Here is a 24906-nt window from a genome sequence, read left to right as displayed (position 1 = left end):
CTAAGAAACGGACCGAACGCAGCTGGAAACGCCTCGTTGGATCACCTGGTGGGCCAGACTGCTGATCGAAGCATTGATCAGCTATTGATCAGCTGTTGATCAGCTATTGATCAGCTATTGATCAGCTGTTGATCAGCTATTGATCAGCTATTGATCAGCTGTTGATCAGCTGTTGATCAGCTATTGATCAGCTATTGATCAGCTGTTGATCAGCTATTGATCAGCTATTGATCAGCTATTGATCAGCTGTTGATCAGCTGTTGATCAGCTGTTGATCAGCTATTGATCAGCTATTGATCAGCTATTGATCAGCTGTTGATCAGCTGTTGATCAGCTATTGATCAGCTATTGATCAGCTGTTGATCAGCTGTTGATCAGCTGTTAACACCACCCAGAAAGCGTTGCTGAATGACCATCAGCAGACCAACTGCTGCTTCACGTTTACGCTGATAAAATGCCGTTGTCAAGGAAACGGCTCTGAACGGCTTCTGGACCTGGAGCTTCAGGAAGTCAAAGGTCTTCAAGCAAAATGTCAGACGGGGCCACTTTACATCCAACCACCATCCAACCACCATCCATCAGAATATATTTGGTTAAAGCTGCTGTGTGTTTCAGTAACACAGTGAGTTTATCGGGTCGGGTGGAACCGACCTGGTTCCTCTCACAGTTCAGTTAAATGATAAGAGGCTAAAATGCAACCAGAAGCCGTTTAGAGGCACCAACTGTAATTAATGAAACAAATAAAGACCTTCAGTTCAGGCGGTTTGATAAAATCAACACTTTTTATTTCTCATTAGATGGAAATTATTTTTCTACAGACATAAAAAACTTTTTACAATAATTTCCTGTGAACAGAACCAAATCCATCCAGAGACGTTTACTGAGAAACAGAAACATTTGATTTAATTCATTAAACTTGTTTGAGTTCAGTGAGTTTATGTTCTAGTTACTGAATAAAATAGTTTTTGTGTTTTTCACCAAAATAATTTTACAAACTGGATTCCTTTAATCATCTCCAAACCTTGATTAGTTTTTTATCTTCTTCATGTATTAATATTAATATTTATAAACTCAGCTTAACAGGCAGAAATAATTAATATTAAATATTTTTGTAATGATTTTCCTCCCAGGAGGTAAAATGGTTTCAGTAAAGCTCCGCTGATCGATGGCTGTTTTGTGCTGTTTTGTGCTGTTTTGTGCCGTTTATGCTGTTTTGTGCTGTTTTGTGCCGTTTTGTGCCGTTTGTGCTGCGGCTCGGTGCATGAGCTGTGCAGAGGTTACATAAGAGGCTGCAGGCCGGGCGCAGCAGCATCCAGATGCATAATGCAGCGGGGTCGTGACCTCACACTCCGAGGTGTTCTCAGATTAGAAACGGCTTCATTTGCTTCTCATTTGAAATTTAATTCTCTGATTTTACATCTTCAGATCTGCCACTCAGAAACTTTCAGCTGTTTTTTCTCTGCAGTTTTCCAGAGAAACAGCAGAGACGTTTTCCGGGAGGCGCGTGGTTCCGTTGCTCGAGGGCACAGCGGCAGCCGGACTCTGGAGGCTCCACCTGAGACCTTCCAGGAGGCCCACTCTGCCCACCGAGGCAGAAACACTCCCACTCTGTGGGCATCACAACATTAACCAATGAGCTGGCATTTAGCCGGCTAATGAGGCGGCTAACGTGGCGCGGCGTGTCGGCGCTGATCGGAGGGTTCAACCTGCTCCGTCTGCCTGGAGGAGGCTGAGCTGCAGCTCTCAGGTGAAATAATGACTGCCTGTGTTACAGGGTGAATTCAGGGCTTTGCTGCCCAGCTGTGTGCCTGATAAAAATACATTTCTACAGGAAGAAAGTGCGGCTGAAGCAGCAACCTGCTGATGGAGGAGTGAATAGAAAACGACCTCCTCTGTGGTTTCCTTTCTCCTCCGGAGGAACGCTAAAGAAAATGTTCCCTTTGCACATTTTACTTCTAGCTCAGTGACGAGCGCAGTGAAAGGGAAGAAAGGGCAGCACAGACGTTTGTTGGAACTGCAGCGGAGGTGGAAATTAAAGTTCCCATTTTTCAGCTTTATCTGCCTCAGCAGCGGCACGTGGAGAAGGAAAGCTCTTTATTATTGACGGGAAGGATTTAATCCGGCCAACCGGAGCGGTTCCTCCAGAATAAAGACCCAGAACCACTCAGGCGGTCGGGTCGGAGTAAATATCAACTACTGTTCAGTTAGTTTAACCTGCAGCAGAAATCGGATTTAATTAGAAAATCTGGTCAAATATAGATTTTATAAAATAAAGATTATATAATAGATTTAACAAAGCAAATTGTTTCATATTCTGTAAAACATTTGAAGTTAATTTAACTCAAAAACAAACTTTAACCTGTTTGTTTTTTAAATTAAGAAATTAAAGTTCATGAAGTTGATTTAACAGGAGAGACGTCGTCTGATCGTTGTTTTTAACTTCTGATAGATTATTGATTATGAATTATGAGCTGTTTTAACTTATTCTGTAACCTGGAGACTTTTAAAGGACCCGTTTGTGCTGATTACTGCCACCTAGTGTCCAACCAACAGAACATCAGGAGAACCTGCAGATCTGAGGAGGAAAAATAAACTTTTTTGTTTCCATGTGGATGAAAACATTTTGGGCTTCAGTGGGTTTGGAACCAACAACCCATTTCAGCAGAACCTTTGAGTTGAGTGATGTTTGGACTCATCGTGTTTTCTTGTTCTGCTGTCGGTCGTCCATCTTTAGGAAATCAGGCGTTTCCTTCTGACCGGGACGTTTATCTGAAACCTGCAGGAAACATTTTCTGCTGCTGTTTTGGTCGGTTTTCCTGTTAAAGTTTTGAGTCGTGTTGTTCTGCTTTCTGTGGACAGAATGTTTGGTTCTACTGAGCAGGTCTGTAGATGGTAGATCTATAGTTGCATTCTGATCCTGGTGGTTCTGGACGACACAGAACCGCAGGAAGCATGTCAATCTGAACAGGAGTGATAGTGAGGTCGATCCGGGTCAGCGGTTCTGTTCCTCCAGCTGCAGGCGGAGGTTCGCTGCCTCCATCAGGCTCAGTGGATCGGTGACCTCCGTCTTTCTGCCCGGCGTCTCCGTCTCGTCAGCGTCGGCTCCTCCTGGCGGGTCGACCTTCTGCTCTGTGCAGCAAGATAAATAATAATGAGCGAAGCTGAAGTCCACTCTGTCTTCCTGACAGCTAGGGGGAGCCGCAGGGAGAAACACCGGACCACACACATCCACTGAGACACAGAAAGTGGACTGGAACACCCTGGGAGGAACAAAGATGGCCGAGTTGTGGGAAACGTTTGGTTCTGTTAGCTGTGAGATGTGGGCCTGGCTGAGCAGGAGGTAGAACCTCCACAGCTGAGCTCCAGGCTTACATAACGTCCTGCAGGCTGAAAAACCCAAACCTCCCTTTGGAAAAGGTCGGCGCTCCGGCGCCATCTGGCAGCTAGCAGACCTCAGCGGTTCCGACGGGCTTTCAGCTAAATGGCTAAATAAACCGCAGAGCTCTCAGGAGAACACGGTGAAACCACAGAATACGGACCGGACCGTCCACTGATCAGCCCGGATTCATGGAGAGAAAGTAATCTGACCCAGTAGAACCAGGAGGTCCTCAGTGGAGGAACCACAGGTCCACACAGGCTCCCAGAGCCTCATGTTGGTCAACTCCACTGTGTGAGCAGATCCTGAAGAAAACAGGAATCAACTGGACTCTGTGGTTCCGTCCAACGGTTCTGGACCTGAGCTGCAAGAACAGAATAAACCAGAACTCTGGAACATCACAGTCCACTGATGACCCAGCAGGTCCAGAACGTCATCAGAACCGACAGGTCCAGAACCGGCAGGTCCAGAACCTCATCAGAACCGGCAGGTCCAGAACCTCATCAGTCTTCATGTCTGTTTGGACTGAAACAAAATCTTGTTGTTCTGTAAATGTTCTGATTCTGGTCGGTCAGTCGGACCTCATCAGACTGAGTTGGTTCTGTTCATTGAGGTTTGAACATATTTGGTTCTGCTCAGGCTGAGGTCTGGACTTTGACTAGGCCAGAGGAACAGCTTGGTGCTGTTGCAGCTGTTTGGACCCAGCTTTAGCTGGAAGGAGTTTATAGAACAAGCCCACAGCATGACCCTCCCCCACCGTGCCTGACCCAACATCTGTCCTCTGGTCCCATCAGTCCGGCAGCCATCTTGTTTCTAGAAAGATGGGGGCAGCCAGACTGGTTCAGGGTCACGACCTTTAACCTTAGACTTGCTAACTGAAGCCTGTAGATAGAAATTTCTCTGGAGAACAATGGATGACCTCTGACCCCTCCCAGATATTTTTCCTCCTTCAGGCCGGGTCGGCAGCAGCGGGTCAGACCCGGAGGATCATGGTCTCAGACCCGACATGAGGACCGGCGGACCACAGGTCGGTTCTGTGGCTCAAACCCAAACGGCTCCCTGGATGTTTGACCCCCAGCTGCTCCTGCAGCTGCCAGATTCTCCCTGGCGCCGAGTCAGCAGACTGGTGCTGCTGGTCCAGTCTGAGCGGCCGGCGCTGAGTCAGCCCAGCTGCTCGCTGGAGGTCCGGATCAGTTGGTGCCAGCGAGACGAAGCGTGAAGCTGCTGTCCTTTCAGCTCCAGCAGGTAGATCCAAACATCTCCTGCATCCCTCATCCTCCTCATCCTCCTCTTCCTCCTCCTCTTCCTCCTCTGCCTTTCTTCATCGTTTCAGCTGAAACAAATGAGTCGGAGTCGGAGAACAGGCGCAGAGCCGACCCCCCCGCTTCCTGTCGGCGGCCGATCCGAGTCCCGTCGGTGACAAACGTCCGCCTGCTGCGGAGGACTGTGCTGAATCAGGGAGACGGCGCGGCGCGGCGTTGGGACGGAGCTGATGGACGATCCATCTTCTAAATGAATCAAACTCCAACAACATCTGCTGCTTGGCACCAGTCTGCACCCGACCTGAGGAGGAGCATTTTATTCCTGCCTCCGCTCAGTTTTATGCTTATGACCTTTTTATGCGTCCAACTGCTGGCTGCGAGTCCCGGAGCCGAAACCCAAACTGAAGGAAACATTCAGGAGAGGAAGATCCTCCTAGAACCACATCCTGCAGCTAAAGAACAGAAGCTGCAGGGAAACGTTTCACTTTAGTTCTTTAATAAAGTTACAGTTCATATCTAACTGTTTTTCATCTTTAATTAGATTTAAATACATAAATCAAGCTGCAGAAACACAAAACTTTTGGTTTAGTTTCTGCTACAAATATTTTAATAGTCAGCAGGTTGTAGGATCTTGTTTTATATATTATAATAAATAAAATAAATCAGTTTTGATGTCTGAAGCGTCACTAGAGAACCTTTTGTTTAATATTTAGATTAAATGCTCAGCATCAAGTCATGTTTATGAATCTGTTTGTTTCTGATCAGATTGTGGTTCAAAGTGTTTAATCAGTTTGAATGAATTTGGTGATGAAATCAGGAAGTGACATCTGTGTTCCTGCGTCTGATTGGTTCCTGCAGCGCAGCGTGAGCGTTCAGAACCAGCCGGTCCTGCTGGACGGATCCAGGTTAGAGAGCTGCTCCTCGGTGCCGGTGATGGAGGTTCTGCAGGTGTTCGGCTCCGTTTGTTCTTCACTGAGGGTTTTCCAGCTGGCTGACCTCGTTGTTTCTTCCTCTGGGGGGTTTATGAGTAATAAGCTTGAGAGGCTCATCTAAATTCCTGAATATGTTGAGTTTTTATGGCAGTGTGGTCACTCCGGAGCTGGGATTTATCCACAAACTTCCCTGAGGTGCTGCAGCATCCGGTGCTGCAGCAGCGGCTGCAGCAGCGAGGATCGGATCCACGCTGACAAATCTCTGCGCTCAGGGAGGAAAGCGGCTGAGTCAGGAAGGAAACAAGGTGTTTGCTTTTCACCTGGGCCGTCACAAGAAAACCATAAATCTAGTGTGAAAGTATCGGGCCAAGCGGGGGGGAAAACCTTCCTGTGACTGCAGAACAAACCGAGCTGCAGCGTCCGCAGGCTGGGCAGGAAGTGATGATGGAATCTGGGTAATTAGGCGCCGGCTGGAGTCTGTCGCCATCTTTACATCACGATGGTTGTCAGCTTCCTAAAAACGGGCCGGAGCAACAGAAGGAACGCCGGGAAACAGAAACCAGAGGAACAGAAACCAGAGGAACAGAAACCAGAGGAACAGTTTGGTCGGATTCACAGGTCCAGTCAGATGATCTAACAGAACAACAAGCTGCAGGTTCTGGTTCTGGTCCATCCTCTGGGTTTTATTTATGGGTGTCAGACTGAAAGGGGGATGAATACAAATGCATGTCAACCACCATGGACTGGAATTTGTTACAGATTTATGAATTATGAAACATGATAACTTCTGTTGGTTCAAATCTGTGATAAAATGTGAAAAAGTTCAAATGAAAAAATTTTTTTTAATAATAATTAATAATTGCAGTTTAATTATTTAATTTTAATTTAAATAAAACCAGGTTTTGATTAACGTGTTTTATGCAGTTAGTCTCAGTTTCTTTTTTACATATAAACGTCCTGAGATGAAACTTTTGAATCCACGTTTCTGGTGAACCTGACGCTCAGGCTAACTGTGCTAACGAAACGGATCTGACTGCTGCTGGGTTCAGCTTGTGCTAAAAGGAGTTAGCCTGTCAGCGAAGCAATGCTAGCCTAAAATAGCATCTCAATGCTAACATGTAGCAGCTAATGCTAATGTTAGTGTCCATATTTGTAAAGAAGCTCCATGAATGATCAGGACTTCCTGAAACTCTTTGTTCCAATCTGAAGAACCTGAAGATTAAAATGACACCATATTTATATTTATTCAATAATTTAAAAGGTTTTTAATTGAAAATGTGGATTATTTTGTTTGTGATTAAAATGTGATTAATTACAGATCCTAAAATGAGTTGGATAAGTTTTTTATCGAGTCCCACATGTAAAGGTTGAACTTCAGTGCAGTAAACAGATAAATAAATAATAATCACTGTGACGGTTTAACAAGCTGCTGCTCAGGTTCCGTCCATCGGATCCGTCTGGTTCAGGAACATTCGCTTTGGGAAGCCAACCTGACGGCTTGATCGGATTTTTCATTTCATTTCAGGAGGTTCAGTTGGTAGGAAGTGATGTGAAGGTAACAGACCCGGTTCTGACAGCGCCGGACGCTGTGAAGTCCACACACATGATCCCAACACGGCCGCACTATTCAGAACATCCACAGTGATTAACGAACCTCAGAGACGGGAATTCATGTTCCACAAAACTCCCTTCATACCTTCATGTTCACACACGAGATGCTAGAGCAATCACTGAAGGGTGTGTGTGTGTGTGTGTGTGTGTGTGTGTGTGTGTGTGTCTGTGTGTAGACACACCTGATTGCCCCGGGTTACTTCCTGTCCATTTTCTGCATGAATGTTGTGAACATTTTCAAACTTTAGCCTCAGTAAACCCAGTTCTGATAGTTCTGGTTATTATTCATGTGTTCATCTGGTGATTATTCATGTGTTCATCTGGTGATTATTCATGTGTTCATCCCTCAGAAGAGACTTCATGAAGAAAAAGTGGTCAGATTTGGACTTCCTGTCGGTGTGTCAGTGCTGGCTAACAGCAGCAGGTCGTGACCTTTGTTCAGGCTGTGCAGAAGGTCGTCCATCAGGTTTACTGGTCGTTGGTGCAGCGGTTTCCTCTCAGCGTGTCTCCTGCTTCCTACGTTTGAGACAAATGTCTGCTGGAGGAAAGCGGCTGAGTCAGGAAGAACCAAGGTGTTTGTTTCTCACCTGGGTTAGTAGGAACACAGTCATAAATCTGCTGTGAGAGTTTTGGGCCAAGTGGGTGGTGGCAGTGGGGGGTGGGATGTGCTGAAGGTTAGAGGAGCCAGAGGAACGCGGGGATAGACCTTCACAGACGGAATAATGGAAAGACTCGTCGCTCTCTGAGGATTTGCAGCAACTTTTCTGTTTGGAGTTTGTTTTAGTTTCATCTGCTTGTCCTGGATTCTCAAACGCCAACGCAGCTTATTGTTGATTAATATCTGTAAATCTGGGCTCCTCCCTGCTCCTCCAGTAAAACACTAAACTGGAGAAGACAACAAAAACCAGAAAGGTTTTTCTGTTTCCCAAATCCTTCAGAAAATATTTGACAGAGGCGCAAAAACCCCCCACAGTGTCACCGATACACTTAGAGATCACAGTAATGATGAGAAAAGAATCGACCAACATTCAGTATGTTGTCTTCAATCATCGAAGAATCAGCAGAGACGTTTTGAAATGTTAAAGGTTGATGATAACAATAAATAAAAAATCAAACTTTTGGTGATTTTTGGCTTTTCTGAAAAAGATGAAGGCAGAAATCCAAACCTCAGACTGGAGGATCATCTCTGGTTTTCTGAGTTTTCTTTGGTTCATGTTAGCTTAGCCACCGCCTTCATTATTCCACTAGATTCACATCTCACCTCACTGCTCAGTCTGGGTTTTCTCCCATTCACTGGGATTCCTCCGGTAGATTCCGACCAATCAGTGAACAGCAGGAGCAGTTGTGAACGATGTCGTTGATTTTCTGCTCAGTTTTAGATTTATAGTCTCTCCAGGTTTACAAAGTTAGAGGAATCGGTTCAGTCCATGTTGGTCACGTCTCCAGCTAACAGCCGCCTCACTCTGGAGGACGACTGTCCATGCTAGTTAGCCTCAACTTCCTGTTTGTTACAAAGCAAAGCACCTGATGAGGTTCTGCTTTGTGTAATCTGACTGGTTCTGTCCAAACCCGTCGATGGGACAAATCCAATTTATTTGTTTTCTTATTTTTGTGACATTTAAAAATTCAACTGGATGGAAACATAACTCAGTCCGTCGGGATTTTGTGATTCTTTTCTAATTAAACTTTGTGGTTTCTTTGTATCTGAGTTTTGAGATCTTCTGTCCGACAGTAAAAGTGACTTTTCATTCGTCGCCACATCGAAGACAAACTAGAACTCGACATTCAGTGAGGAAGAGGAAAGTAGGAAACACTGCCTCCTGCTGGTGGGAGTCAGGATGATTTAAACCCAACATGTTCTGATCCGTTTTGCATAAAATCTGCAATAAACTCACATTTATGCAAATGATGAAAATCCTTGTTGATTCTGTGTGAACTGGACAGTAAAACTACAGCAGCTTGTTAAAGTGAAAAAATGTTTCAGTCCAATCGGACCGCTACCACCAGGTGTGTGTGTGTTCTGCAGAACCGGGCCGGTTCCTACCGTCAGGGAAGCAGTTGTCCGGGTCCATGGCCTCTTCGGCCAGCTCTGAGTACTCGTCCTCTTCCTCGCCAGGCTTCCTCAGGTCCACTGTGCTGCCCTCTGATAGGCTGATCTCTTCTTTCTGCTGAGGAAACCAGAAACAACCAAGTGATGAGCTGATCGGGTCAGAACCCGATCTGGACCCGGTCCAGATCAGGTCAGAACCCGGTCCAGATCAGGTCCAGATCAGGTCAGAACCCGGTCCAGATCAGGTCCAGATCAGGTCAGAACCCGGTCCAGATCAGGTCCAGATCAGGTCAGAACCCGGTCCAGATCAGGTCCAGATCAGGTCAGAACCCGGTCCAGATCAGGTCCAGATCGGGTCCGGTCCAGATCGGGTCAGGACCCGGTCCAGATCAGGTCCAGATCGGGTCCAGATCAGGTCCAGATCGGGTCAGGACCCGGTCCAGATCGGGTCAGGACCCGGTCCAGATCAGGTCAGAACCCGGTCCAGATTGGATCCAGATCGGGTCAGGACCCGGTCCAGATCAGGTCAGAACCCGGTCCAGATTGGATCCAGATCGGGTCAGGACCCGGTCCAGATCAGGTCAGAACCCGGTCCAGATTGGATCCAGATCGGGTCAGGACCCGGTCCAGATCGGGTCCAGATCGGGTCAGGACCCGGTCCAGATCAGGTCAGAACCCGGTCCAGATTGGATCCAGATCGGGTCAGGACCCGGTCCAGATCAGGTCAGAACCCGGTCCAGATCGGGTCCGGACCCGGTCCAGATCGGGTCAGGACCCGGTCCAGATCGGGTCAGGACCCGGTCCAGATCAGGTCAGGACCCGGTCCAGATCAGGTCAGAACCCGGTCCAGATCAGGTCCAGATCGGGTCCGGTCCAGATCGGGTCCGGACCCGGTAGGCCCGGTTTCTACCGTGTTCAGGAAGCCGCCTGCCTCCAGCCTGATTTATCTCCAGTATTTGTTCTAAACTTTTCATCCTGTTTTGGTGCCCAGAGCCGCTTTGTTTCTCTGCAGAATGAGTCAGAACCGCTCAGAACCAGCAGGATTCCTGGCAGCAACAGAACAGAACCTTCAGCTTCCAAAACGCAGGAAAACCACCGTCTGTTCACTTAAAACCAGGACAACAGGAAACCCCCCAAACCCCCCAGTACATCAATCCCAGCTGACTTTAAAGGTCCCAGTTTGCTGAGCATCATGGGAGTTTAACTCCACAAAGAGACGATGGAGGGATGAGTTTCTGCTGAGGACGGAGGGAGAGAAATCTGGTCGGACCGTCTTTTCTCTGGACAAAGAAACGGCAGAAACCTGCGTGTGTGTGTGGGTGTGTGTGTGTGTGTGTGTGAACAGGTGAGCTAACTACCTGAGTCAACAGCCACTCATGAATACATTCAGAGCCTGAGAACAGAGAGCAGCGACTGTGACAAATGCCAGCAGCCTTGGACACAAACGCAGGCAGAGGTGAAGCCAAACACACACACACACACACACACACACACACTCTCTCTCTCTCTCTCTCTCTAATCTCTGACACACACACGCTCCCAGAGACACACACACCCAGGCTGATAAAGCAGCCTGCTGACAGCTGACGTCTGTAATGAGGAGTTTAAATGTATTTCAGTTTATGGATCCGAGCTGCAAGGAAATGGAGAACAGAACCGGACCGGTTCAGGACAGAACAGAACCGGAGGAACAAAAGGAACCGGAGTTCTGCGGGCCGACCCAAACAGAGAGCCATCTAAAGTCCAGAACCTGGATCCCTTATTTATTCTGTTTTTCTGCTGATGGCCCAGTGGGCCTCAGTTAGCTTAGCGTTCACACCTCACCGACCGGACCGGACTTTCTAAACGGACTGGAGTCGGGTCGAGGTGGACTGAAGCGGACCTGGTGGACTGCAGCCTGAAAGTTGTCCTGATTGTTAAAGCGTCAAACCGGGCCGAGACTCAGAATAATTCTGCCTCATGAGGTTATAATCTACCATAATCTCTGCTGCCACGCCCTCAGCATCACCGCTCCTCCACCGTGCTTTTCTACACACTCATCCTATTTCCCACCAGAACCATCCGACCTGATCCGGTCCTGGATCCGGTTCTGATTAAAAACCCAAATGAATTTACAGCAGCAGCAGCAGGAGGCTGTTCCTGTGAGTCGGGTCAAACAGGAAGTGATTGATTATTGATTAAAAGTCATAAATGCTGCGCCGTCTCCCGGCGAGGTGGGCGGAGCCTGCATGTCAGAGCAACTCCCATCCTTTTGTCCTTGGGGAAAAACACAACGGCTCTTGTTTCATTATCCGTCGCCATGGTAACACGTTTATTCCCCCAGTCATTCATCTTTACTTAAAGACACAGAGCAGCGCTAACAAGGACAGACAGACATCAGACAGCAGGACGATTTCTGCTGAGACGGAAAACAAACATGGAAAACAGGCAGCAGCTCAGAGACGGATGGAGACAGACGGTCCAGAACCGACGGTCCAGAACCGAACAGGAAACAGCAGTTAGACCCAGAATCAGAACCAAACAGAACCGGGTCCGTTTGAAGAACTGCTCCAGTTTATTTATGTCTCAATTATTTAAAACTATCAAGACAAAAATAAAACGTATTTAGTTTATTTATATTAAAAATATATTTAAATAATAACCTAAAAATGAGGAAACTGGATAAAAATGTTTTTGTTCTTTTGTGGAAAAGAAAAACGACGTGAAATAGTCACTGAGTTCTGGTTCTGGTTCTGTAACTGTTCGGGTTTCTGTGTTCTGGTCGTTTTGATGTTTCTCTCAGAGACGAATCAAAGCCTCCACCTGCTGCTGCCGACACCTGCAGAGGTCAAAGGTCATCACAGCCTCACTGAGTCACTTCCAGGTGCAGAAACACGGCGGGTCGGGTCCAAACCGGGACAGAACCTGCTGGGTTCTCCTGTTCCGGCTCCTATTTCACAGAGAGAGGTCTGGAGAGCGGTTCTGTTTGGTTCTGATGGGTTTGGTTCTGTTGGGTTCTGTTTGGTTTGGTTCTGATGGGTTTGGACCTGTAGAACCTGATCTGTGGTTCTTCTTCAGTCCAAACTAAAATAAAAATCATCAAACTGTTGAAACAGAACCGGACCGTAACTCTGACCAGAACCCATCAGAACCGACATCCAGATGGCCGACGCTCTGCTCGCTCAACGGACCCGCTCCCGGAGTCGGAACCGCAGCTGAACCGGGCCGCTGACTCATCCCCTCCAGCAGCAGCGCCGCTCACCTGCCTATCTGGGTCAGAACCGGGCCAGCGCTCACCGTCTAGAGCATTTTTCACCGTCAGGGTGCTGATCCAGCGAGCGGCGCTGAGACGAAGCACCGTGAAGAATCTGTGTGTCAGAACTTTCCGGGTCTGGACCCGAACGGAGCAGCTGGAGAACCTGCCTTCATTTATCGTCTGCAGGAACAATAATAGGTTCTGATGACGCTGGAACCGGGCCGCTGCAGCTGCAGAACCTCTGAGGAGCGCTGCCACAGCGAGGTCCGACCAGAACCTAGACCGGACCGGACCAGATCAGAACCGGACCAGATCAGAACCGGACCAGATCAGAACCAGACCAGATCAGAACCGGACCAGATCAGAACCGGACCAGATCAGAACCGGACCAGATCAGAACCGGACCTGGATTTATACCCAAACAGCTGAAATCCTGCAGAATCCACCAGAACCAGAACATCCTGCCGGGCCCAACGGACCCAGACTGAATCAGCACAGGTCACGTGCACGCTCATAGTGACACGTGCACGACTCCAATCAGTCACTTCCTGTTAGGAACACACACACATCCTGCTGCTCCGCTGTACACACACCCAGCAGGAACACACACCGTGTTTCCAGGAACACACACCGTGTTTCCAGGAACACACACCGTGTTTCCTCCTTCCAGTAGAACCTCAGGTTGAACTGGACCGTTGATAAAAATCATATTTCGGTTCATGACCTCTGACCTGCTGCAGTTAGGAAATGATCCACTGATCCTCCAGACGGAGAAATGTTCCCTGATTTAAACGTTCCCTGATTTAAATGTTCCCTGATTTAAAACCTCCGGCTGAATTTGTGGTTCTGATCCCAGATTTTTCTGAAACTGTTTTATTTTTTATCCTCGGTTCTCCGGTCGGCTCCTCACCTCCTCCTCTCTCTCCTCGTCTCCCTCGCTCTGCTCCTCCTGACCGTCCTCCTCTTCCTCCTCCTCCTCTTCCTCTGGAAACTCCACGTCGGATTCTCCGGGAGCGATGGGAACGCTGATGGTCAGGTTGGGGTTGGTCATGTAGCTGTCGTCCTCCGGAACCACGTACTTCTCCACATGGCGGCCTGGAACAGACGGGTCGGGTCGGTTCTGGTTCTGTCCAGATAAACCCAAACTCTGTGTGTGTGTGTGTGTGTGTGTGTGTGTGTGTGTGTGTGTGTGTGTGTGTGTGTGTGTGTGTGTGTGTTACCGATGACGGCGCCGTTGGCCTCGGTGTGAACGGTGCTCAGCCGTTTCAGCTTCATCATGGCTTTGGCCTCTTTCCGTTTCTGCCGGCGGCGCTTCAGGTTCCCGTTGAAGAAGTCCACCACCTAGAACAGAACCATCGGGTCAGAACCTTGTCAGAACCAGGTTAGAACCAGGTCAGAACCAGGTCAGAACCAGCGGTACCTGTCGCCGGCACCAGGCCAGGCCCAGAGTGATCCGGTGGATGGCGATGTGGAGGTTGTTCATCTCCCCGTCTTCATCTGGGGCGGACAGGTTGTCGGAGCTGAAGCTGCTGAGGAGCAGAGCCAGGAAGAGGTTCAGCAGCTGCAGACAGAGCAGAGGGGGCGGAGTCAGAGCCGGTTCTGACCCGAAACGCGTCCCCTCCCCGCTTACATCTCAGCGGTTCAACCGGGTAGAAACAACTAGTTTAAAGTGGAACCAGGAGAACGAAGGAACAGGAAGTGATGTAGAAAACAAAATGTCTGATTCAGTCCTAAATCTGACATGGACCTGATGAAGCATCAACCCTGCGGCTGGATGGTGGTTACCTAGCAACCAGCAGCTGCTGGAAACCGGGCCACTGGGTCAATAACTGACACCAGGAACCGACTGAACTGGATCCATGTTTCCTTCACTTCCTGAAGTGATAAACCAGATAACAGTTTTAATTATAACAAATTTAATTATTACACTGGATGCAACAACCAGCAGCAGGTTTTACATCTATTTTTATTCTCATCAATATTTACAACAAAAGAAAATACTTTAATTCACTTTAAAGTTTTTCTTCATTTTAAAACCAGAAACTGTAAATAAATTAGATTCAAATGTTTTCTTTCAGTGCAACAACAAGCTGGACCGGCTGCAGAGATCTGATCGGAGGTTTGTGGTGTTAGAAGAATTATCCTCCAACAGAGGGAGTGTGTGTGTGTGTGTGTGTGTGTGGGTGTGTGTGTGTGTGTGTGTGGGTGTGTGTGTGTGTGCGTGTGTGTGTGCATTGATCCCAGCTGGTGCCATGTTTGTTGTCGTTGTGTGATACTGATCTCTGTTTCTGTCACAGGTCCCCTGACCCAAATCGCTGCCGTCTGATTGGCTGTGTAATCCACCACCAATAGATCAATGATTCTGATTGGCTAACATGGCAACCTGTGGTATTGATCAATGACCTTCCTGCTTTCTGGTCGTCGATACCTGGACTCTGACCGTTTCCTCATTAGAAACTCATTACAAGGAAAACGGCGTTAGTTCCAGGTTTGGCCACTGGGGGCAGCAGAACGACTGCGACGTTAGCAAACAGCGGATTGTAGCGTCGGTCCAGAGAACAAAGTTCCTCTGGTCACACCTGAGGACAGGTGCTGAGGAAAAGCTCTAGTTGCCATGGTAACGGAACCAGGTAGATGTAAAGCTCTAGTTGCCATGGTAACGGAACCAGGTTCAACCTGAACCAGAAGTTACTTCAACAAAGATCCAATCCCGACTCAGAACCGATCCAACTGAACCCAATCAGAACCCAGAACCTGAAGAGCGTTCATATGACCGACATGTTAGTGTGGTTCCCCCTGATGGACCCGGGTCAGCTCATCTCCAGGACAGAACCGACCCAGAACCGGTCCTCCTCCACAGAACCTCAGCGGTTGGAAACAAGAGACCCAAACTGGATTTCAGTCAGAGGCAAACCGGGTCGGTTCCACTGAGGTTAAATGTTCAGAACAAACCCATTTGGACTCAGAACCAGAATCCTGTGGAGCTGCTGGGTTCAGAGAACCAGTGAGTCCAGCTGGAGCTGCACACGTCTGACGAGAGGAAGAGGAGGAGGAGGAAGAGTTTGTGGTACCAGGTGTGCTGCAGGTGAAGCGCTGACTCAGCAGAACCTGATCAGCGGCTCGTTTGTCATCAGCAGCAGCAGCTGAACATCTGCTGCGCCTCAGAACCTCCACCGGGCCTGATGGGACCCACCCACAGCGGGGAGGACCTGCTCCTGCTGGGTCGCCACGGCAACGCTGAGCGCAGCGGCCCGTCCCAGTGAAACCAGTCCAGAACCCACGTTCTGGTTCTGAGAACCTCCTGGAGAGACAAACTGAACTCCATCAGAGGCTTCAGGTTCATTCTGGGTGGAAAGTAAGTACACCCTGTTCTTCTTCTGCTCTGGTCCTCCCAGCCTCCGTTCTTCTTCTGTGGTTTCTGTTTTTATCTTTTTTCTTCGTTTATTTTTACTATTTTCTCTAAAGTTCTTCTGAATTTTCAGATTTTTCTTTGTTCTTGTATTTTTTATTTTCCCTTTTTGAACATTTCTATCGTTCTCCTCGTTATTGAATGACGTCAAACCTCAACGCCACGAGTTTCCATCCTGATGATGTTTTTTATTTTCTTCTTTTCTTCAGACAAACTTTAACTTTAATTAGATTTTTTCCTCTCAGGGTGAAACACTGCATGTTCCACAAGGAAAACACAAACACACACACACACCCCGCCCACACACACACACACACACACACACACCCCGCCCACACACACACTCACACGCTTCCACATCTCCGGATCACAATCGTTTCTAACGGGATAAATCAGATGTCATCCTGACTCAAACGCACCGCGATGTGTTCAGGTGCATTTCTTCAGTCGGGTCAGAGTAAACCTCTGGAGGAGGAGGTGTGTGTGTGTGTGTGTGTGTGTGTGCGTGCGTGTGTGTGTGTGTGTGTGTGTGTGTGTGTGTGTTGTATCAGCCTCATTATTAAATCTCCATGAGAGCATTAAACCAGCAGCTGAGAGGAGACGAGTTATTGATACGATCCGCTGACGGACGGAGAGACGGAGAAACTTCAGGCTGATCAGAACCAGGAAGAGGAAGAGGAGGAAGAGGAAGAGGAAATAAGAAGCTGCTCGTCTCCTGAAGTCGAGTCGTTTTCAGGGTCATAAAGTTGGATCCAGTTATTTTCTCCATCAGAGGCTGAAAGGTCTTAACTTTACAATTTTGTTCATTTTATTTGTTTTGTTTATTTATTTTGGATATTTAAAATGTCTCCTAGTTCCAGAGTTAAATGCTCATTAAAATTTAATGTTTATTGATCTTTGAGAATATATTCTTTCAGCCGATTTATTGCCCGGTCGATTTATCGTCCAGTTGATTTATCACCTGGTCGATTTCCTTAATTTTGTGAGATTACTAATCAGCAGAACCTCAAAAGTGAAGCTGATCGGATCTTTATCTATAAATGTCTAAAAATCAGCTGCTGTCTCTTTACTCTGCAGTGAGTTTGACTGTTAACTCCTCCCACAATCTTTTTTACAGATCAGGAACCAGCCGTAAAACTGCAATCGGTTCATTTCTACTTTCCACCCAGCCCACGTTGAACCGGGTCCATCTGGTCTGGTTCAGAACCAGCAGCCTCTCCAACACCCCCGTGGCAGCAGCGCCCCCTGGAGGCCCTCAGAGGAACTCACCACCAGGTTTCCGATAACCATGACCAGCATGAAGACGAGGATGCAGAGCGGCTGCCCCGCCACCTCCATGCAGTCCCACATGGTCTCGATCCACTCGCCGCACAGAACCCGGAACACGATGAGGAAGGAGTGGAAAAAGTCCTTCATGTGCCAGCGGGGGAGGACGCAGTCCTTGGAGATCTTACACACACACTCCTGCAGGAACACAGCAGAGGTCAGACACGGCGCGGCGCGCGGCCCGGCCACCGGGGGGCGACGGCGGCCCACCTGGTAGTTCTTCCCGAACAGTTGCATCCCCACCACGGCGAAGATGAAGACGATGATGGCGAGGACCAGCGTCAGGTTGCCCAGGGCGCCCATGGAGTTCCCGATGATCTTGATGAGCGTGTTGAGGGTCGGCCAGGAGCGGGCCAGCTTAAAAACACGCAGCTGGGGGAGAACAGGACACAGGGGTCAGAGGTCAACAGTCAGCAACAACAGGAAGGAAAACCTTTCATTTAGTCAACTCTGACTGACTGGACCAGATGCAGAACATTTAGACCTGAGAGTCAGATACAAATGATCAGCAGCTCCAAAAGCAGGAAGTGTTCTGCAGCGCAGGGCATTCTGGGTAAATCCAACCCAAGCTAACATGTTAGCCTAGCGCTAGCAGCAGAAATGTCTCCTGGTCTTCAGCCAAAGACTAAAGAGATAAAATCTGACGCCTCCATCTTGTTTCCATCTGGTGAAGAAGGAAGTTGCTCTCAGTGTCTTCAGAGGTTTTTGTGTGGTTTCCTTCAGTGGTTGTTGGTGCAGCGCCCCCACAGGCCAGGAGGGGAACAGGTTGGTTTGACTCAGAACCACAGCAGCTGCAGGTGGAGCAGATGTTCTGGTTCCAGTAGAACCGGGTCGACCGGACCACCAAGAGGGAAAACAGCTTTAGAGATTTTTTAAATGTTGGAAAAGAAGCAGAAGATCTCTGGTTATCTTGGATCTATCAGCAGAATGTAGGTTTTTTCTTCTTCTGCAGGAGCTATCAGGTCACATAAATCAGAGAAGAAGAAGAAACAATCTGCAGATGCAACCGGTGAGGATGAGGAGGATGAAGGGTGTTATCATGGGGGGGTTCTGCAGAAAGACGGAGATCCTCAGAGTGACACTTCCTGAGATCAGTGAGGACAGATGAAGACCCGAGTTGCTGCTGACTCCTCCGCTCCGCTCCGCCTGATCGGGTCAGAAACTGGGCCACAGTTGGACTTTTGGGCTAAATGACATCACTCTGCACCGACCAATCAGCACGCACCGTCAACCCAAACATCTCAGAGGGAATCACTTCTCGTCTGGTTCGGTTTCCCCCAACAGAAACCAAAACAGTTGAGGCAGCAACAGTGGCTACGCATGTGGGTGCTGCGCTACAGCGGGCGCCAGAATGAAACATCATTACTATCTGGTGTCGTCTGTGTTTGACAGCAGTTTGTGAGAGAGAGGCGATGAACAGCAGGTTACGTCCAGCGGCTGTGAGGACGTACCAGCCGGAAGGAGCGCAGAACGCTGAGCCCCTCCACATCAGACAATCCGAGCTCCATGAGGCTGAGGCACACGATGATGCTGTCAAAGATGTTCCAGCCCGTCTGGAAGTAGAAGTACGGGTCCAAGGCGATGATCTTCAGAACCATCTCCGCTGTGAAGATCCCCGAGAACACCTGGGGGAGCACAGGCACAGGGTCACACAGGGGTCACACCGGGGTCACACCAGGGTCACACAGGGGTGACACAGGGTCACACAGGGGTCACACAGAGGTCACACAGAGGTCACACAGGATCACACACACTGAGTCCAACCAACCGGGTCCAGTTCTCCAGAACTCCTGAAGCAAAAACAACAGCGACTCACTACAACCTAAAAAATGAACTAAAGTTTAAGTTTAAGTTTGGGTGTGTGTGTGTGTGTGTGTGTGTGCGTGTGTGTGTGTGTGTGTGTGTGTGTGTGTGTGTGTATGGTTGTGTGTCCTGTCTGTCTCTGTGTTGCCCGGCGACAGACTGGTGACCTGTCCAAGTGACCCTGTGACCCCGCCTCTCTCCCAGAACGTTCCTGGAGAGGCAGCAGCTCCTCCAGACCCACCAGTGTTAGAAAATGGATGTTCAGCTGCTTATTGGATAAAAAATCATAATTGTTTCTTATTTTTTAATTTTGTTCATGCCGACAGCAGAACATTTGGTTCAGTTCTGCTGTTACTTCAACACAACTTCATTTTAGATTTGTCTTTTTCTGGTAACAAAAACTCCTACAAAGTTTTTTTAATAGTTTGTTTTTCATGCAGTAAAGATCATTTTTAATCCACTGTGAATATAAAACTGCTGTTTTGGGGAAACAAATCTACTTTTTGTGTTTTGTCTGAACAGAAAGAGACTGTAACTACTGAAATTGGTTTAATATGAGTAATATTTATAAAACTGTATGAATGCAGTAAAAATACCAGCCAGGTGAAAGGAGGAGCAGGAATAGATAAAAATGTTAAACAAATATAAAGATTCTTCCCTTCAGAGTCGTTTGGTTGTATTTTATATTTTCAAGGTTCTGCAGCAGATCCAGGTTCTGCCACTGATAAGAATATTTGGGTCACTTTCATAATCTTCCAAGAATCAGAAGAATAAAACTGGGATGTATAAATGAATGTTGTGTAAGTAGAGAGAGAAGCGACCAGAGCCTGGCTGTGTCTCTGATGTCCATAACGAAGACTGAAGCTGCCATCAGGCCGACAGGAAACCAGAAACTCCAGAAACTCTCAGGTGAACAGAGTCAGAGCAGCTAAATGAAGGCATGGAGACCCAGAGGGTTCCGGTTCAGCCCACGTCCACATGCAGCCATGTCGTCTCCAATCAACCCGCCACTCCGCGCTCTGGAAGCCAGCAGGAGATGAGCTGCAGCGGTTGCGGTTGCGGCGGCACGCTGCGGTTGCGGCGGCACGCTGACCGCCGCTTCGCTCTGCTTCAGTTAGCATGGAGCCCCGCGCCACTCAGCTGGGAGTCACGCTGCTGCAGCGTGCACACTGCATCCGCTTCATGGACACGGAAACCACGGCAACATCATGAATCCATCGCTGCGGTTTCCATGGTAACCAGCAGGCAAACATCAGCAGTGTGCTCTGATAAACAGGCAGCAGAGTTCCAACACAAGGCCAGGGTGGAAAGGTATCAGAAATGACTTCAGATTACTGTCCATCAATCTGAGAAGGGTTCAAAGGTCACCGTCTCAAACTGAGTAGACATGTGACCTCGATGGACAGAAGCAACAATGGAGAGAAAAACTGGAGCAAGAAACTCCATGAAGACCAGAGAGGTTGAGAAAAACCAGCAGAACCAGTTTAACACACTGGTCCCACTGCAGATACTGGCTACATGCTACAGCCATGTTAGCATGACTGTGTGTGTTTGAGCCTCCGTGTGTTTCTGGCACTGTGTTGGCATGTATTAGCATGGTTGTGTGTGTGTTAGCATGCTTATGCATTAGCATGTGTGTGTGTGTGTGTTAGCATATCTAAGTTTGTATGTTTCCTTTGACTGGTTTGTGTGCGTTAGCATTATCTATGTGTTTGCATACTAATGTATGTTAACATGTTCGTGTGTTTTACCGTGGCTACCTCTGTTAGCATGACTGTGTGTTAGCATTAGCAAGTTTGTTAGCATGCGTGTTTGTGTGTGTTAGCATATTATTTTATTATTGTTATCATATTTGGATGTGTGTGTTTTCATGTGTGTGTTAGCGTGTGTGTTTCAGTGTCAGTGTGTATTTAGAGATGTGTTTAGTTCTTATTCAGGGCAGTATGTGTGTTAGCGTGTGTGTGTTCTCATGTCAGTGTGTACAGAGCGGTGGCGGGGAGCAGAGTGTGTGTGAAGTGTGTGTGAAGCCTCCAGGATGATCCCGTCTCGCCTCGCGGCTCATTAGCTCTGCAGAGCGTTGATTAGCTTCTCCTCATGATTACTGACATCAGGAGGATCTCTGCTGCTCTCTGGGTTCATGATGATGATGATGATGATGATGATGGTGAAGCAGCTCAGGGTCAAAAATTCTTTAATGGTTCTAATAAACCTGGATCTAAGTAACTGGATCTATCTGATCTGGATCTAGTTCACAGTTCCAGTTTAACTCATTTACACTCATAAAGTCATTTTATCATTTTTACTTCTGTTCTCTCGGTGTGTGTTGTTATTTCTGCACATTGTGTCGGGTCTCATGTTTCTCGTCAGCCCGACTGATGCTAACCAAGTTAAACTCGCCTCAGCTGTCAAACATCAGCAGCAGCTGCTGCTTCCCTGCAACCAAAACATCAGAGAGCAGAAAAACTGGCTGCTTTATGCAACTCAGTAAATATGAAACTATGACCTTTAAAAGGCTTCAGCTGAATCAAATCAAACAGCTTCCTGTTCACCAAGTTAAAGCAAAATATTTACAGATGTTTTCCATTAAAATGCTGAAAAACTTCACTGCCAATCTTTTTTAAAAAAAACTTTATTTTAGTTTATTTTATTTAGCAACAAAAACGAAAACTTTCTTCTAAAACTCTAAGGTCTTTAGAAAACTGGATGCCAATGTCTGATTTGATTAGGGATGTTTGTGGCCTAATCAAAGTAAAAATAATGTGGCTCTTAAAAGAAAAAATAGTTTATGTTAAACTGAACATTTTATATTTAAGAAGATCTCATCAAATGTTAAACATCATCAGCTTCACTTTCTGAAAGTCAAATTGAAGTCAGGGGCCACATGAACGTTTTCCACGGGCCACAGATGGCCCTCAGGCCGCACTTTGACCCCCGGCCTCAGATATAAACCTTCCTGAACTAATCTGAATAAACTTAATGTCTGATATCGAGGATCGATGGCAAGGAACTGAAATGAAGTTTAATAAAGTCGACATTTAGTTTGGACTGGTGTTATAGAACCAAACTGTATCCATGATGATCTATAGATCTATAAATACTGATCCTAGATCAGCATTTATAGATCTACAGTCTACCAGCTGATGGTTCTGATCCAGTTCATCTGGTTTAAGATGTTTAACTTCCTCTGACTTTCTGATTCACTGCAAGAAACACAACTGACCAGCAGCAACGTTCACATCAGTGTGTGTGCGTGTGCGTGTGTGTGTGTGTGTGTGTGTGTGTGTGTGTGTGTGTGTGTGTGTGTGTGCGTGTGTGTGTGTGTGTGTGTGTGCGCCGTAGGCTCTTGAACAGGCATGTTGACATCAGCACTCACTAATAACAGTAACATCAGCAGAGAGAGGATGACTATGTGAGGAAGACGCGTGATTATTTTTGTCACAACCAGGCAGATGTAATGAGTAAGCAGCACTACACCACACACACACACACATACACACACACACTACACCACACACACACACACACACACACATACACACACACACTACACCACACACACACACACACACACACACTACACCACACACACACACACACACACGCCGGCGGCTGCAGCAGACGATCATTAAGAATGTTCTGAGGTTTCGTCCTTCTTGTTTTAACTCCATTAAATTGTCTCTGATTTAATTTGAAGAAATTTTTTTTTCTGATTTATCCTTAAACTTCCTGCTCTGCCTCAGTGCCTCTGAGCAAGAACCGCCGACCATCAGAGAACCGACGACCATCAGAGAACCGACGACCATCAGAGGACAGTTATACCAAAACCCAAACAGCTTCAGTTTCAGGACCTGCAAAGAAGCGTCACTGTGACGTCATCACTGTGACGTCATCACTGTGACGTCATCACTGTGACGTCATCACTGTGACATCATCACTGTGACGTCATCACTGTGACATCATCACTGTGACGTCATCAGGGCTGAACGCTGCACAGGTTTCATGATTTCTGTTTCTGTTTAACATCTACAGAGTGGCTGAAACAAGAAAAAATATTTTTATGGAAAATAAAACATAAAATTAGTTAAAGAGATTAAATATAAATATAGAATATAAATATAGAATATAAATATAGAATATTCATCCAGCTGCTCTATTTTTATTTATTAATGTAAAACTTTTTATTTCCACATAAAGTCAATAATTCACTTCTGGTTTGTTTTGAGTTTTATTGATTAATTTTTACTCTCAATTCAATCAATTAAAATATTAATAAAAAGTTTGTTTTTATGTAACTCAGTTCACAGGAAAAATATGTAATATAGATGAAACAAACACAGATTGATGCTTTAAAGCTTTTATTTCTGATGATTATTATAAATATAAAAACTATATTTAAAATTATTCTAAAGGCTTTTATTTTGAAAAGATACTTCTGACAAATGAATAATATTCTATGTATTGAATATGAATGGATAAAGTGTTTGTGTTTTAACTCTGTTTAAAGTTTTGAAGGACGATGAGTGAAAGATGAGGAAGAGGAGGAGGAGGAAGGTTTCCACCAGTTTTGGTTTTCTGAGATCAAAAATCCTCTAAAACTTAATAATTTTCCTTCATGGTGGATTTATTCTGAATGTTTGAAGAGCTTTTTTGTTCCCGTTGTTTTAATTTTCTCGTTGAATATTCAATCACATAAAAAAAAAACTGAATTTTGTTCTGCAGATAAAGTGATTTGTTTTTAAATCTCCATTTTGCTCCGTTCTGATAAAATGTTTTTCCAAACTGAATCTCCACCAGAATCACTGGAGCCGGTTGAAATCCACACAAAGCCTCTGACCAGAGGGAGCAGCTCACCCTGACCTCTGACCTTCAGGAAGCTTAGCAGCGTCAACAGTTTCCTCCTAACTTTCAGACGCTCCGTCTCCCAAACCAAGACAAAGCTTCCAGGAAACGTGTTGGAGCAGCTGCTCTGTCATCTAAAGGCGCTGCTGGAAATGAAATAAGTGGAAGATCTCTGGTGAAAACAGAATCAGCTCGGCCTCCCAACATAAATCAGGATGTCAGGAAACAAAGCTTTCCCCGGAACAGAGACATTAAAGGTTAGCGGCGCTCAGCGCAGGTCTGCGGATAAAAGCCTCCTCTGAATGTTGGAGGTGTTTGCTGGGATGGAAATATCGAAACGCGGAGAGCGCCGCTGAAAAGCAAACAGCGAGCGCATTAGCTGACATTGATTGTGTCAGCAGGGAGGCGTCCTGACATGATCCAGCTTACATAACCCTCAGAGGCGCGCAGCCCACAGAAAGGCCACCGAAATGCTAAGCAAACATCTGCCGGGATTAGAGGTTTGATCCGGTAAGGAACTTCAGACTTCAACCTTTCTCAGCCGCACAACAACTCCAAAGTGTTTACGCTGCAGAAGACGGCGGCCGAGTCAAACAGGAAGCCAGGCGACAGCAGCGTTACATAATCCACCGACTGCAGGAAGAGGCCTGAGGGCCGCCGGCTAACGCTAACAAACACCGAGCAACATCAGAAATCACCTGCTTTATTCAGAGCTTAGAGTCGCTTAGCAACCATCAGGTTGGTCTACCATCACAAACATAAACATGGGGAAGTTTCCTAAACTCTGTGGAGATTTGAACTTAGAATGACGGATCTGAGTCGGAACCAGGATTTTAAATCTGTTCTGAGTCGAACTGATCATCACAGGATTGAACAAACAGGAAGTGATCAGAGAACTTCCTGTCTGCGTTACGTTACAGCGTGGACGTTTTTAATTACCACTAGATTTAATCCGCAGACATGAAGCTCCAGTTTAACGTCATAATTTAAATCTTCTAACGTCCTTCCATATTGTATTTATGTTTCTACTGTCTGTTTGTTGTTTTAAAGAGTTTATGTGGAG

General features: G+C 46.9%; 1 protein-coding gene across 3 annotated transcripts in view; it reads right to left on the bottom strand.

Annotated features, from left to right (window-relative positions):
- LOC122824367 (sodium channel protein type 4 subunit alpha-like) overlaps positions 1–24906 on the bottom strand; it is a 97410-nt gene that overhangs the window by 15247 nt on the left and 57257 nt on the right. For 2 of the 3 annotated variants that reach the window (XM_044104892.1, XM_044104891.1), the window contains exons 17-23: positions 18653–18826; positions 17412–17573; positions 17145–17339; positions 13887–14027; positions 13687–13807; positions 13377–13561; positions 9226–9349 (exon numbers count right to left, since the gene is read on the bottom strand). In XM_044104892.1, the coding sequence (XP_043960827.1) occupies positions 9226–9349; positions 13377–13561; positions 13687–13807; positions 13887–14027; positions 17145–17339; positions 17412–17573; positions 18653–18826 (1102 nt within the window). The remainder of the gene's footprint in view (positions 1–9225; positions 9350–13376; positions 13562–13686; positions 13808–13886; positions 14028–17144; positions 17340–17411; positions 17574–18652; positions 18827–24906) is intronic. The other variant, XM_044104893.1, reaches the window with a different exon arrangement.

The sequence above is a fragment of the Gambusia affinis genome, linkage group LG21, assembly GCF_019740435.1.
Source record: "Gambusia affinis linkage group LG21, SWU_Gaff_1.0, whole genome shotgun sequence".
Lineage (NCBI taxonomy): Eukaryota > Metazoa > Chordata > Actinopteri > Cyprinodontiformes > Poeciliidae > Gambusia > Gambusia affinis.
This window is presented reverse-complemented; position numbering and strand designations above follow the sequence as displayed.